This window comes from Cololabis saira, chromosome 11, assembly GCF_033807715.1.
Source record: "Cololabis saira isolate AMF1-May2022 chromosome 11, fColSai1.1, whole genome shotgun sequence".
Taxonomy (NCBI): domain Eukaryota; kingdom Metazoa; phylum Chordata; class Actinopteri; order Beloniformes; family Belonidae; genus Cololabis; species Cololabis saira.
In genome coordinates this window covers 25,001,802-25,014,570 of record NC_084597.1, presented here as the reverse complement: position 1 = coordinate 25,014,570, position 12,769 = coordinate 25,001,802, and the positions used below count along the sequence as shown (strand labels likewise).

Here is a 12,769-nt window from a genome sequence, read left to right as displayed (position 1 = left end):
GTAACTCACAGGGGAGCTTATTCCAGAGCCTGCGGCCGGCAACTGAAAAAGCTCGGTCCCCCCAGTGCTTCTGCTTTGAACTGGGCACTTCCAACAAACGTTGGTTGGAGGATCTCAGAGCTCTACCAGGCTCACGCACCGTTAAAATCTCTGATAAATAAGGAGGGGCAAGGCCGTTAAGAGCTTTAAAAACAAACATTAAAAGTTTACAACATCACCACTGCCTTGTGCTGCTTCTCCATGAGCAGCTTGCACAGGTCCCATCAAAGTAGGTGGTCTGCTCTTCGTCCTGGACCATTCCTGGTGGACAAGACCAATCATAAGAAAGGTTATGCCACTGATGCCTTCTGGCAAAGCACCACGGACAAAAATACTTTCTCATAAATGTTGATGCAAAGTATCCTGCTCATGTTCAAATTGCCTCCAGGAATCCCAAAAACCTCCTACACCCCACCACAAAACAGCAAATCTCACGCTATGTGAAGCACATGGCCAAAATAATAAACACAAGTTCATCCATTAACACCAGCACAAAGAAACTTTTGGAGACCCAGCAGCTGTGGCAACAACAAAGTAGCTGGAGTTCTTGTTCTGCACATTCAACATTTGCTCGTCCACCTCCTTCATGGACACGTGGCCTCGAAAAATGGCAGCGACTGTGAGGTAACGGCCGTGGCGTGGGTCACAAGCTGCCATCATGTTCTTGGCATCAAACATCTGCTGGGTGAGTTCAGGAACTGATAGAGCCCTAGAAAAGATAGTTCAATTATAAGTTATATCAAGTTTAAAATGAATTGATTACAACACAAGTGTTAGTGTTGAGCAGCAAGATCCTGCTTTTCCACCTGTACCGTTGACTCCCTCGACTGGTCAAGGGGGCAGAACCTGGTGTAATGACCATTTTTCCAAATTCCAAAAGTTTTCCACCTACAAGGTTTTGTCATTACTTCACAGGTGGGCAGGAGTGAACCAACACAGACCCAAATTACTAATTTGCAGGCAGTGACATATGCATTTAGTTGGTGATTTATTGAAGAAAAGCAGTTTTCTTTTGCAGGTGCAGCTCTGTCCTGTTTGTCTGTGTGATCTGTTGTGCAGTCTGGTGAGAACTGTTTGCCCTCCCCTTCCTGTGCCTCCTCTTTCCTGTCACCTATGCCCTCTATATATGTTGAACTCTGATCACCACCACCTAGTGTCCAAATGATGTAACCAAAACCCAATAATTAAATTAATTAAACTGCCAACAATAAACATAAACATAAATGGCTCCTACACCTGGCATGAAGAAGTGCAGTCTAGGGAAAGGCACCATGTTTATGGCCAGTTTCCTCAAATCAGCGTTGAGCTGGCCCGGGAAGCGAAGGCAGGTGGTCACCCCGCTCATGGTGGCTGAGACAAGGTGATTCAGATCACCGTAGGTGGGAGTGGTGAGTTTCAGTGTACGGAAGCAAATGTCATACAGGGCCTCATTATCAATGCAGTAAGTTTCATCTGTGTTCTCAACCAGCTGGTGGACGGAGAGTGTGGCATTGTAAGGTTCCACCACAGTGTCTGACACCTGAAAGAGCAGAGGGAACAAAAAGACCGATCAAAGGGAAGAAAATTGAATGGCATTAAATGGATAAAGAAATCAGACAAAACATCAAACATTTAATGTTGACTTTTATGTATGCATGGTATAGACCTTGGGGGATGGCACAACGCTGAAAGTGTTCATTATACGGTCTGGATACTCCTCTCGGATCTTGCTGATGAGGAGCGTGCCCATGCCCGAGCCCGTGCCTCCTCCCAGGGAATGTGTGAGCTGGGAACTTCTCACCACATCCAGGACCGAGTCCACCAGCTCAGCTCCCTCAGTGTAGTGGCCTTTGGCCCAGTTACATGCAAATATAGATATCTTTCCTAGCTGCTATACAAGAATCGTCTTTATCTAATTCTTCAGAAAAATCCCTTACATTTTTGATTAAACAGCAGAGTAATTACATCATCAATATTTTCACCGAAGACAAAGTTGTCGGGTTTAAACACCTGTCCAAATGCACCAGACCTCACACAGTCCATTGTGCCGGGCTCCAAGTCCACGAGTACTGCACGAGGTACAAACTTGCCACCTAATAGAGAAAAACAATTTGCTTCATTCCATTTTGGTATTCATGAAACTAGTGTTTTGGAAATACTGACCAAGTAAAGAATCTGTTTTTCAACCCACATCCGTCCAACAAAACAATCTTTCTTTCAAGATGGATGAAATGAAAAAGTGAACCAAGCTGGGTTAAAATATTTGAACTGTTTTGTATCAATTATGAGTCATAATGAAGTTTAAAAGTTAAATGAAGACAGTTAAATATCCAGACTTTTCACTTTTTTTTCCAGACTCAATCACTAATTCAAAACCAAATAGCATGTACATACAGTGGGGCAAAAAAGTATTTAGTCAGCCACCAATAGTGCAAGTTCTCCCACTTAAAAAGATGAGAGAGGCCTGTAATGTTGATGTTATGATTATGTTTTGATTATTGTTTCATTCTGTTCCGTTTGTATTCCCACTAAACCATACATAATGGATGGTTAAAGCAAAATCCATGCTTACTTATAACTTTAATGTAGGCTATGAACATCTCACAAACATGTTGTACTGACCTGCATCACTTTGTCTACAGTGTCAGATTCTCTTCTCTGAGCAGTCTCTCTGTCATTGTAGAGCTATTTGTGCCACACACCATCCTGTCTCTGATCAATGAGTTGCCGCTTTTTAAGGCGGGTTTTCAGCTCATAACCGCGTTTTTTACACCGTTTTGTTCAGCAGGGCGTTCATTTCATGCCCGCTTTTTGGTCCTTCTAGCTTGCCATACCGAAGCAGCAGTATTTGGTATCGAGGCTTCGAAGCGTGTGTCGAGTAGGGGAGGGGTTGCGCAATGAGTGTATCGAAGCTTGCTTCGTTCAGGGTCGGAGCTGAAAATTATGACGTCTGAAGCCTCGCTGTACCACGTGACTGATTCAGGACGTGGTTCTATTTTTTTTTTTTTTGCATGACCAAAAGCAATCAAATCACTCTGTGTATCATTCGTTCATTCGTTTTTCAAAATAAAACCAAAAGTAAGAAAACTAACTAAAATAAAAAAACGAAAATAACGACCTTTTCCCGTTTTATCCATTTTTGATCTGAAGCAAGTTCATTGATCTAGTCTTTTCGTGTGTGTGTGTGTGTGTGTGTGTGTGTGTGTGTGTGTGTGTGTGTGTGTGTGTGTGTGTGTGTGTGTGTGTGTGTGTGTGTGTGTGTGTGTGTGTGTGTGTGGTGAGCCTTTGTTTCCCACACAACTTTATTAACAAATACAGTAAAACAAAAACGGAAACCAATAAATAATATGGGTTTGCACTAAATTTATTCTTCTAGTCGGGTCAACAAAGTAAGCGTATGTGTGCAGTGGATCCATAGATATATATATGTATATATGTTTAAATATATATTTATATACATGTATATATGTCTATGAGTGGATCTACGTGTTGAGCCAATCACTGCCACGTCTTCATGCATGACGTCATATTCAGGCGCCGCATCCTTCATCGTTAGCCTCGTAGACATATCCATGTATATATGTCTATGGTTACCCTGACATGATAACATTTTAGATAAAAAACATTAAGTCGCTACTCTTTAAAGTTTATGACTATATCTGCGCTTTCAAGGCGGAAAGGTGGCGCACACGGGGAGCTGCATCACGAAACGAAGAGCGATGAAAGTGATGTAAGCACGTGTTTACAGGCGGCATTTCTGATGTTTATATAACTAGTGTTTTAAAAAAGAAAGTAACGATAGAGGAGCTGGGAAGATGTCCGGGCAGAGGAGCAGGGGCAGGAAGAACGGAGTCCCAGACCGGTGAGTAGTGACTGCAGGAGTACTCTGATTTCAGGTTAAAGAGCAGCACGAAACACGAAAATTGTAGGAGTTTGGGAACAAAAGAGCTGAAGAACGCTTTTTGTGGACGAAGGAAACACTTGTGTTGTTTATTTCAGTCTCTCGTTTCACCTGCCCGAAACCGACAGTAACAGAACACTGACTGAAAACTCATCGTCATCAGTAATAACTGCTAGATTCTTGTGAATTCTAACCTACTGAAACTAAACAGTGTCCGTGAGTGAGTGGTCACTACAAAATAACATTTTGTGTAGGTACCGATCCCACTGTCAATATCCAGGATGTTATCAGCCAATACGTGATAGCAATCCATACCTGACACTAGGGATGGGCGGTATGGACTAGAAAATGTATCACTATAATTTCTGGCATTTATCCCGATAACGATAAAAATGACGATTAAAAAAATACCAATTCAACTCCACCTTTGTAACTATAAATCTATCACCACATTCAGTCTTTGGAGCCCCAAAAACACTGCTCTAAAAGAATACTAAATGCTACTAAACTACACCAATTAAATGGAATTGATAAAAACTAATTAAATGAGTTGCACCTGTACTGCAAAACTGGAATGACTCAGATCCGCCATGTTTGTTACACAACCACGTATCAACGGGAATTTATCTTTCTTTCTTTCTTTCTTTCTTTCTTTCTTTCTTTCTTTCTTTCTTTCTTGCTCATATCTTTCCTTCCTTCCTTCCTTCTTTCCTGTACGTTGTGCGTCGATTTAACGCTGTCTTCGCGTTACACAAAAACGTCATCAACGGGAATTTATCGTTTTTACTGCGAGATTACATTCCTACCTGACACCGACCTGATACCAATCTAATACCTGAAAACAGTCAGAGGGAAGTCTCGGTTTCAGTTCCTGATAGTTACATATGTCACGTCTTCATTAGTAGAAGTATGTTTGGGCTAGTCTCCGTTTCCAGGAACGGCCTGTGAAAGTGGCCTTGAGGACAGTGGAGCCAGGCAGTTTTCAATGGGGTGGCCAATTCAATTAAATTCAATTTTATTTATTAAAGAAGTCAAAGACATCTTCTGTGAATATTACAAATTACAGCAGGTCCCCGTTTCATTTTAATCCTGGGCGAATGAGGCAATAGATGTAGGCAGTGCATTACAGATAGATTTTTTAATTTTTTATCAGTGTGTTTGTATGAACCTACAGTGACCATATTTTTGCTGTCTCAAATATTTATACTCCAACAAAATAGTCCAGGTACACAGCCGAAGATGCAGGTAAACACAAAACGATAAGATATTGACCACTTTGGCTGTCACTTACTGTCCATCAGGTGGCTGGACTACACGGCCGTAGGAAGAAGACTGGACGGGACTCGGTTCATTGCCTTCAAGGTTCCTCTGAAACAGGTCAGTGGTGGATCAGACCAGGTTTTTGTGAACCAGTCGGTTCTAGTTGTCTGATGAGTTTGTGTTTGTTTCTCTTCAGTCTCTGAAACGTCAGCTCCTATCCTCAGATGCGTTCGGGCCCTGGGACCTCCTGGACACACTGCACAGACATAACCAGGACCTGGGCTTAATTGTTGACCTGACCTTCACCACGCGGTACTACAGCCTGCAGGTGGGCACACATACAGTTGAACAGTTTTGTGCCAACCTTGGAGCCGGCCCACCTGATTAGCTTCTCCCTTTGAGGGAGAGGTGGTGTCCAATCCATAATCCTCAGCTCACAAGGGACCGATGACATTTACCTGTATCAAGCTAATCTGCACCCTAGTACTCCACTTTTTACCCAGAATAGGTCTCATATGGACCTGCTAGCTGAGGTACTTAAACGAATAAAATATGATGATTGGTTTCAGTGAGACACTTATTTAGAATTCCTTAAAGTCAGTTTCACACCTGATGAATAAAAATCCATCAGAAATTAACATCCTACTGTGACTATGGGGCTATGGCTCTACAGGTGATCAGAATAAAACGATGGAAAAATTCACTGAAGAAATTAATGTCTGTTTTTTTTAGGATATTCCCGATTCACTGACGTATGTGAAGATCTTCACCACTGGTCATGAGGTTCCCAGCAATGAAGTCATCCTGAGCTTCAAACGCACCGTGTACAGATTCCTCAGAGAAAACAAGGAGAATGGTGAGAGTGTAGAACCACCGAATGTCAACAGCTAAAGAATCACACAGTTGTCTGGAGGTACTGGTTCCAGTTCAGCAGTTGTCTGGAGGTACTGGTTCCAGGGTTCTGATGTCATTGACAGATGTTTGCAGACCTTTATGTTTGTTGAATCAGGTGTATTGAAGCAGGAAAAGATCCAAAAGATGCAGAAGATTTGCCTCTAGAGGACCAGAACTGGGCTTTACTGGTTTAATTGAAGAGATGCTGCCCTGACCACTCAGATGCAGAATCTTAACAGTAGGACTGCACTTTGATACACAAATTCCAAGCATCAGAAAGTACAGGGGCATTTTCTGAACACTTTCCTAAACTTGACCAAGAATTTTCATTTTGGTCTCATGTGTCCAAAGGCCATTGTTCCAGAAGTCTGCTGGTTTGTTCATATCTAGTTTTGTGGACCTCACTCCTGCTTCCATGTTCTTTTTAGACGGTTTTCTCCTGGAAACCCTTCAAAACAAATCATACTTGTTCGGTCTTCTCTGATTGTGGTGTCATGGATTTTAACATCTCACATGCTCAGTGAGACCTGTAGGCTCTGAGATAGAGCTGTTGGGTTTTTAATCTTGGGGTAGGACGACTGTCTTGAATGTTTTCCCCTTGTGAACAATCTGTCTCACCTTGTTTTCCAGATAAACTGATCGGAGTCCACTGCACCCATGGACTGAATCGTACCGGCTACCTGATCTGCAGGTGTGTACTGGTCAGCTGCAGCATTAAGGGGAACAGTGCGCAGAGACTAACACGCGTGTTGTGACCTACAGGTATCTGATTGACGTTGATGGGATGGACCCTGAGGACGCTGTGAAGTGTGAGTGTCTGGGTTAAATGGGTTGTCTGTGAGGAAGAAAGATTTGAAGTGTTGATGTCCCATTTCTGTAGTGTTCAACTCCTCCAGAGGTCACCCCATAGAGAGACAGAACTACTTGCTGGACCTACAGCATGGACCAAAAAGGAGGTAATAAACGTAATTTCTAAATAAAATCATTGAAATGTGTATTTTTCAACAACTGCATAACTTCCTGAAGCTAATAACTGCTTTGATGACTATCATTCAGGCTTTCAGCCACACCCCAACACGGAGACTGCCCTTGTTAAGGTCTCCAATGACATGGACATGGTCAACCATAAAACCATATTACTAGACTGACTCATAACCCGGGTAGCACTCTGCTGGTACAGTACTTAAAGGGAGACCTATTATGGCATTTAATGTATATTTTAAACAGGCCTTGAATGTCTTAAAAACAATCAAAAGCTTGTTTTTTCTACATAAATCAGAAATTCCGCATGTGGGCCATGTCTCTAATTTTACCGCTTCTAACCTCCTTCTCTATGCTGGATTCTGAGGGGGCGGGGAGGCTATGATAATGAGGCTCTGCGCTGATTGGGTGCCTGAATGACGTGTAGCAGGGGAGGCACAAAGCATCCGGGCAGAAGAGCAGTGGCTGCGTACACTATTAAAGCGATGCGAGCGAGCGTCAGCGACAAAATCAATTCCATTGCTTTATTTTCTATTGGACTGTCCTAACTGGCCGCGAGTTTAATGGTTTCAGTGTGGACAGAAAGTGTCCGATGTCACGCAGCTCGACACGATAGTCGGACGCTCGCATGCATTTATGACACAGTGTTAAATCGGCGCGTACCCTACGCCGTAGGCTCTGTGTTGGTGTAACGCAGAACCATAAATTAGCCTTTAGTTCCCTGACCGGGTCACCTCGTCTTCACACTAATTCACACAGGAAGCTTTAATTGAATTCTAAACAGGTACACCAAAGTTATTTACTCCGATTCCTCATCATTTCATTTCTTATGTTACAAGACAAATGAATCATGTTAACTGTAAAGAAATCACAACACTGAATTTTCACAAATGGCAACTTTATTGTTAAAAAAAAACAAAAAAAAACGTGAGTTGTATATAAATAACATGTATGCACTACTCCTGGTTCAAGGAAGGACCGTGCGTCTTCTGAAGGTGTCTGAACAGCTTCAGGTGCATTGCTTGGAAGATCTGAAACCATAAACGGAAAAAAATGTATTACGGTACTAATAGAGCTCCGGTGTTACCTAACGGGTGAGTGGCTCCATTAGGTAACACCTGAGCCACCGGAGCCACTCACCGGTCCGGTCCGGTGAGTGGCCCCGGTGCTCCAGAGTTAAGCTAAATACTTAGTCCATGCAAAGATCATACTTGTAGACAAATATAAATAACAGAAAAAATTAACGTCACTTACCGCTGACTCGTGGGCAGTCGCCGGGTCCGTACTGTTGGTACTGATCCTTTTATGAGGGTAAGTGTCGATGCAAAACCTAATTTTTACTGTCCCCTCGCTGTGGAAACAGCCACACGTTAACCCACTTTGGAACAATGGTGGAAGCTCCGGCCAGCTGAGTTAGTTGTGGGCGTGGTTTCAGCAGCGGAGGTCGACCTTTGGAAATCTGCTCCCGTTGTGACGTCACGACAGGAGCAGAATCTGAACGGCTCGTAAAAGTCACATGACACAGGAAGATTCATCCGGGCGGGGTGTACAGACACTGCAGAATTTGGTTGCTTTCCTCCTTCTCTGTGTTGGCAGGCTGAGGGGAGACCACTTTATATATGTTAAAGCAAGAAAAAACTTGTTTTTCATAATAGGTCTCCTTTAACTGGTTTGAGTCCAGTTTAAAAGACAGGGGTGTCTTTGTGTCTATACGCAACTATTAATCCGAATAAAACAAAAATAACCTGTGGAGTTCCCCAAGGGTCCATCCTGGGGCCTCTAGAGTTCAACATCTACATGCTCCCGCTCACTCAAATTCTGAAAAACAAAAAAAATATGCAAGCAATTATAACATAAACAATGGCAGGTAAAACACTCCCCTAGTGGGAGAGAAATCTTAAGCCAAACAGTGGCAAGGAAAAATTACCCTTTTTAGGAGGAAAGAAACCTTGAGCAGGACCTGGATCTTAACCCTGCTGCCGAAGGCTCTGGGCATAGCAGGAAAGGGAAAATACGAAAGAGGATGAAGAACAGAGAGAGGAGAGACATAGACAGAATGACTAACTGGTGGACAACTGGGATGACTATATAAACAGATGTAGACAGCAGACACTGGGGTGGTCAGAGAGTGGGACTGCAGGTCAGCATGCAGCTCCTGAAGCTCTGGCCTGCAAACATGTACAGAAAAGAAAAGGTGGGGGCAGACCAGCACAACAAACTACAAGAACAATGATGGTGATGAGATACTTATAATTAATAACTGAGGGTGGATCTGAAGAAAGGAAAGGGAAGAAGAAAGAAGTAGTACAGCACGCTACAGATCCTACCATTCTACTAAGGATGATGGGATGGATTTCAATGAAAACTGAAATATTTTTGTCATCTGATGTTTCCCACCAGTAACAAGGGCATCATGGAGTCTGAGCATGAGCCAATGCGAGGACAGGCAGTCTACCGACCAACAGATGATGAACAGCACTGTGATGAGTCTGGATACCACAGGTGAAGCCGTCCTGCTGCATGAACTAAGCATTTGGAGAAACAAGCAGATCTGTGATGAACTCATGTTTAAAATCTGACCTGAAATTCAGAATTTGTCCAGATGTTCACAATCAAAGAAAAGTAAGACACTACCAGGTTATTAGTTCAAACAAATCAATAATCCAAGATTAATGTTTAAAAATAACTTCTTATGGGCATGTCAGTAGTGGCGATTCAGCATATTTGGCTCAAAGGGCCATAAACCACCCAGCCTGAACCACAACCAGAACCACCTCAGACAGAACCAGAAACGGCCGAAATACAATCAGAACCGCCCTGAACACAACCAGTATCACCCCAAACAAAAGCAGCAAGAAGGAACAAATGGGCAGTAGGGCATGCCCATATCAAAATTTCCTGAAATGTTCTGGTTATTATTATTGTTGGTGGTGGTGGTGGTAACTGTTGTATGTTCCCTAAAACTAAACAAAAACATTCTTTAAGTGTCAGGAAAACATTAGAAAAATAAGAATGACACTTTGTCCATCCTCCTCCAGGTCTCTCCCTCCACGAGGACTGAACTCCCGGCTCCCTCACAACTGGCATCGTCCTCATCATAACAGGCTCCTCCCTTATTCTCCCGTAATCCCTCCCCTCCCTCCGTTGCGTCAGTATCGACCAGAGCCCCCCCTCCTGAACTCTCAGTGGAGGAGACACCCCGGCTGGGAGGATGAATGGTGTAGGACCCCACGATCAGAACGTGGACCTCCCATCCTCCCCCGCTACTCAGCCAACTGGACCACCTCGTCCAACGATGTTGAAGCAGATGATTGGACATGCCCCAGAATGAGACCCTCATTCAGATACACACAGAGACATCCTGACCCGTGACCACCTAGCCCGTGATCTCAGAACACATGGATATGACGACTTTGTCCTGCGTGTGAATAGTTCATCTGATTTTATGCGGCAGAGTTGAATAGTCTGATGGATGAAATCAGTCAGATTGAAGGTCCGTTTCATCGAACACATTGATAGTTTTTAGTTATTTGTGGTTTTAAACACATTGATAGTTTTAAGTTTTTAGTTATTAGTAGTTTTAAAAGACACCTAGAGTTCATTTTAAATGATTTTACTGTAACGATGTTGAAATAAATACATTGGATCAGAACTGTATTCAGTTCTTCTTAATTTTTTTCTGGTGTTGATCTACTTATTTATTTTTTTAATTGAGCAGTGTTGAGTTGTAATCTTCCTCTGCTGTTTTTAAGACACTAAAGAATAATCCATAACTGGCTTGCAACTACCTTTTCCAGAATTTTAGATACAAATGGAAGGTTGAAATTGGTCGATTATTTGCTAAAATGTCTGGTTCAAGAGAAGGTTTCATAAGTAAAAATTTAATTACTGCAACTTTAAAAACCAGTGGCACAAATCCTAAATTTAGGGATAAGTTGATCTTGCCATGCCAGTAAGAGAAAGACATTTTTGTATAGTCGAGTCGGGATGGGGTCTAACAGACCCGAGATGGTCAGCTCAGGGAGGTCTACATGATCGAAACGGTCTAGAGTCAAGTCAAAACCTAAGGAAGTTGCTAAAGCTGAAGAAACTGGAGGCTGGAGATGACTAGAAGTGGCTGGAGCCTGGATCCTGGAAGTTTGAACCAACCTGGAGCTGGCTGGCTGCAATTGAGAGAGGGAGCCACATTTAGGGCACCTAAAGTGGCCATGGTACCAGGGGTGCGTATGTCCAGGGGGCGTGTATTGGCTCTATTATCTGAGGACGGGGTTTTTAATAGTGGGTCCACCAGTTAGAGTGGTGTGGTGGGTAGCTGTCAGGGGTTCCCCACCCAGCTTAAACCCTAGGCATGAAGCTCTCTTTTGGGCATTACAGGTTTCCCCCCGGTCCTGGAGCGAATTATTACATGGCTCCAAAAGGGAGTCCTTCAACTTCCTTGTGGCGCCAAGCCCCAGTGGTCAATTGATGCACTGCAATTTTTCTTATTTCAGCGTTCATTTCAATCGAGAAGTTGGCGGTTATGTGTGACACAAGCTACATAAGGGTGTGGGCAATCCTGTTCTTTGACGCCCGGTGTCCTGCATGTTTTAGATATTTCCCCTGCTTCAACACACGCTGATACAATACCTGTGTCATTAATAAACTTGTGCAGACCTTGATGGCATGCTGACGTTCATTAATTTGATTCAGGTGAGGTGAAGCAGAGAAACATCCCACTCCCACAATACCCACTCATGGGCTACATTCACACTGCAGGGCTTAATCCACAATTCTGATTTTATGCAAAGATTAGATTACATTTAAAATGCTTTATTCATGTATTCATATATTTTAAAAAAATGATATATGTTATCTATTAAATTGTTTATGTATTAAAATGCATATATGCTTTAGGTTTTTACCAACTTGGTATTAACCATTAAATGTATGCAGACAAAAATAAAAATAAAATTTTCATTAAAATAACACAGAAACTTCAGAACCCACAGAAACTGACTAAATGAAGAAAAAAAAACCATACAAACCTGAATGTCGCTTTAAAATGTCAACATCACTACTACGGATCATTTTGTTTCATTTCAGTGAAAAGCCTACAGATGTTAATGACTCCTGTACTTTTTGTAACAACGAAACAGAAAGATCTCTGCATTTATTTTTTCACTGACATCCAAAGGATTTTGGAATGATCTTGAGTTTCATTTTTTCAATGCTGCTAAATCTGTTTATTTACTTAACATTAAAGATATTTGTGGCAGGGTGGAGGAGCCACTCAGCGGATTGGACACAGGTGTGTCCAATCAACCTCTCCACCCTGCCTGCCTTCTTAAGGAGCAGCTGCACTTCAGAGATGGCTCTGCTGGGAGAAGGTGCTGCTGCTGGAGAAGGCTCTGCTGCGCACGTGTGTCTTGGGTGATGGAAAAATAAAGGAGTTCTGCACTGAAACCTCGTGTCCCCTCCGTCCTGTCGGTCGGGCCCCGTAGCACTAGCCCTGCTACACTGGCGCCCAACGTGGGGCCCGACAGGAGGGAGGCACGGAGCGGGAACCTGGAAGTGCTGGCCCATGCCCTGGCGGACCTGGCAGCCCTGCTTCAGGGCCAGGGTGAGCAGCAGCTCGCGGCGCTGGAAGCGCTGGTGGCGCCGCAGCCAGTAGGCCGGGAGGCAGAGGCTGCGGGACCCGCGGAGCGACCCACCCCGGCACCACGCCTGAGGTTCGCC

At 43.4% G+C, this 12,769-nt stretch overlaps 2 protein-coding genes across 2 annotated transcripts; one reads left to right on the top strand and one right to left on the bottom strand.

The window, feature by feature from the left end:
• Window positions 1–412: 412 nt before the first annotated feature.
• LOC133454444 (tubulin beta chain-like) lies at window positions 413–2,730 on the bottom strand. Its single transcript, XM_061733174.1, has 7 exons — window positions 2,641–2,730; window positions 1,984–2,103; window positions 1,685–1,906; window positions 1,276–1,558; window positions 846–885; window positions 551–748; window positions 413–443 (listed from the first exon to the last, which is right to left on the bottom strand). Exons 1-7 carry the CDS (start codon window positions 2,644–2,646, stop codon window positions 413–415), a joined length of 900 nt encoding a protein of 299 aa, XP_061589158.1. The 5' UTR covers window positions 2,647–2,730.
• Window positions 2,731–3,547: 817 nt separating this feature from the next.
• Window positions 3,548–10,824, top strand: LOC133455216 (RNA/RNP complex-1-interacting phosphatase-like). Its single transcript, XM_061734142.1, has 9 exons — window positions 3,548–3,880; window positions 5,221–5,296; window positions 5,376–5,507; window positions 5,912–6,035; window positions 6,704–6,764; window positions 6,836–6,882; window positions 6,954–7,029; window positions 9,455–9,556; window positions 10,093–10,824. The coding sequence occupies exons 1-9, from the start codon at window positions 3,834–3,836 to the stop codon at window positions 10,424–10,426; spliced, it is 999 nt and encodes a 332-aa protein (XP_061590126.1). The 5' UTR covers window positions 3,548–3,833; the 3' UTR covers window positions 10,427–10,824.
• The last annotated feature ends 1,945 nt before the right edge of the window (window positions 10,825–12,769 follow it).

Bases quoted from the DNA above. Each gene is read 5' to 3' on its own strand.
- LOC133454444 (XM_061733174.1), bottom strand. The intron at 1,907-1,983 runs GTAATTACTCTG...CTTGTATAGCAG, and splicing joins TCGGTGAAAATATTGATGAT to CTAGGAAAGATATCTATATT. The intron at 444-550 runs GTCTCCAAAAGT...GGTGGGGTGTAG, and splicing joins GTTGTTGCCACAGCTGCTGG to GAGGTTTTTGGGATTCCTGG.
- LOC133455216 (XM_061734142.1), top strand. From the start codon at position 3,834: ATGTCCGGGCAGAGGAGCAGGGGCAGGAAGAACGGAGTCCCAGACCG. The intron at 5,508-5,911 runs GTGGGCACACAT...TGTTTTTTTTAG, and splicing joins CGCGGTACTACAGCCTGCAG to GATATTCCCGATTCACTGAC. The intron at 6,036-6,703 runs GTGAGAGTGTAG...CTTGTTTTCCAG, and splicing joins CAGAGAAAACAAGGAGAATG to ATAAACTGATCGGAGTCCAC.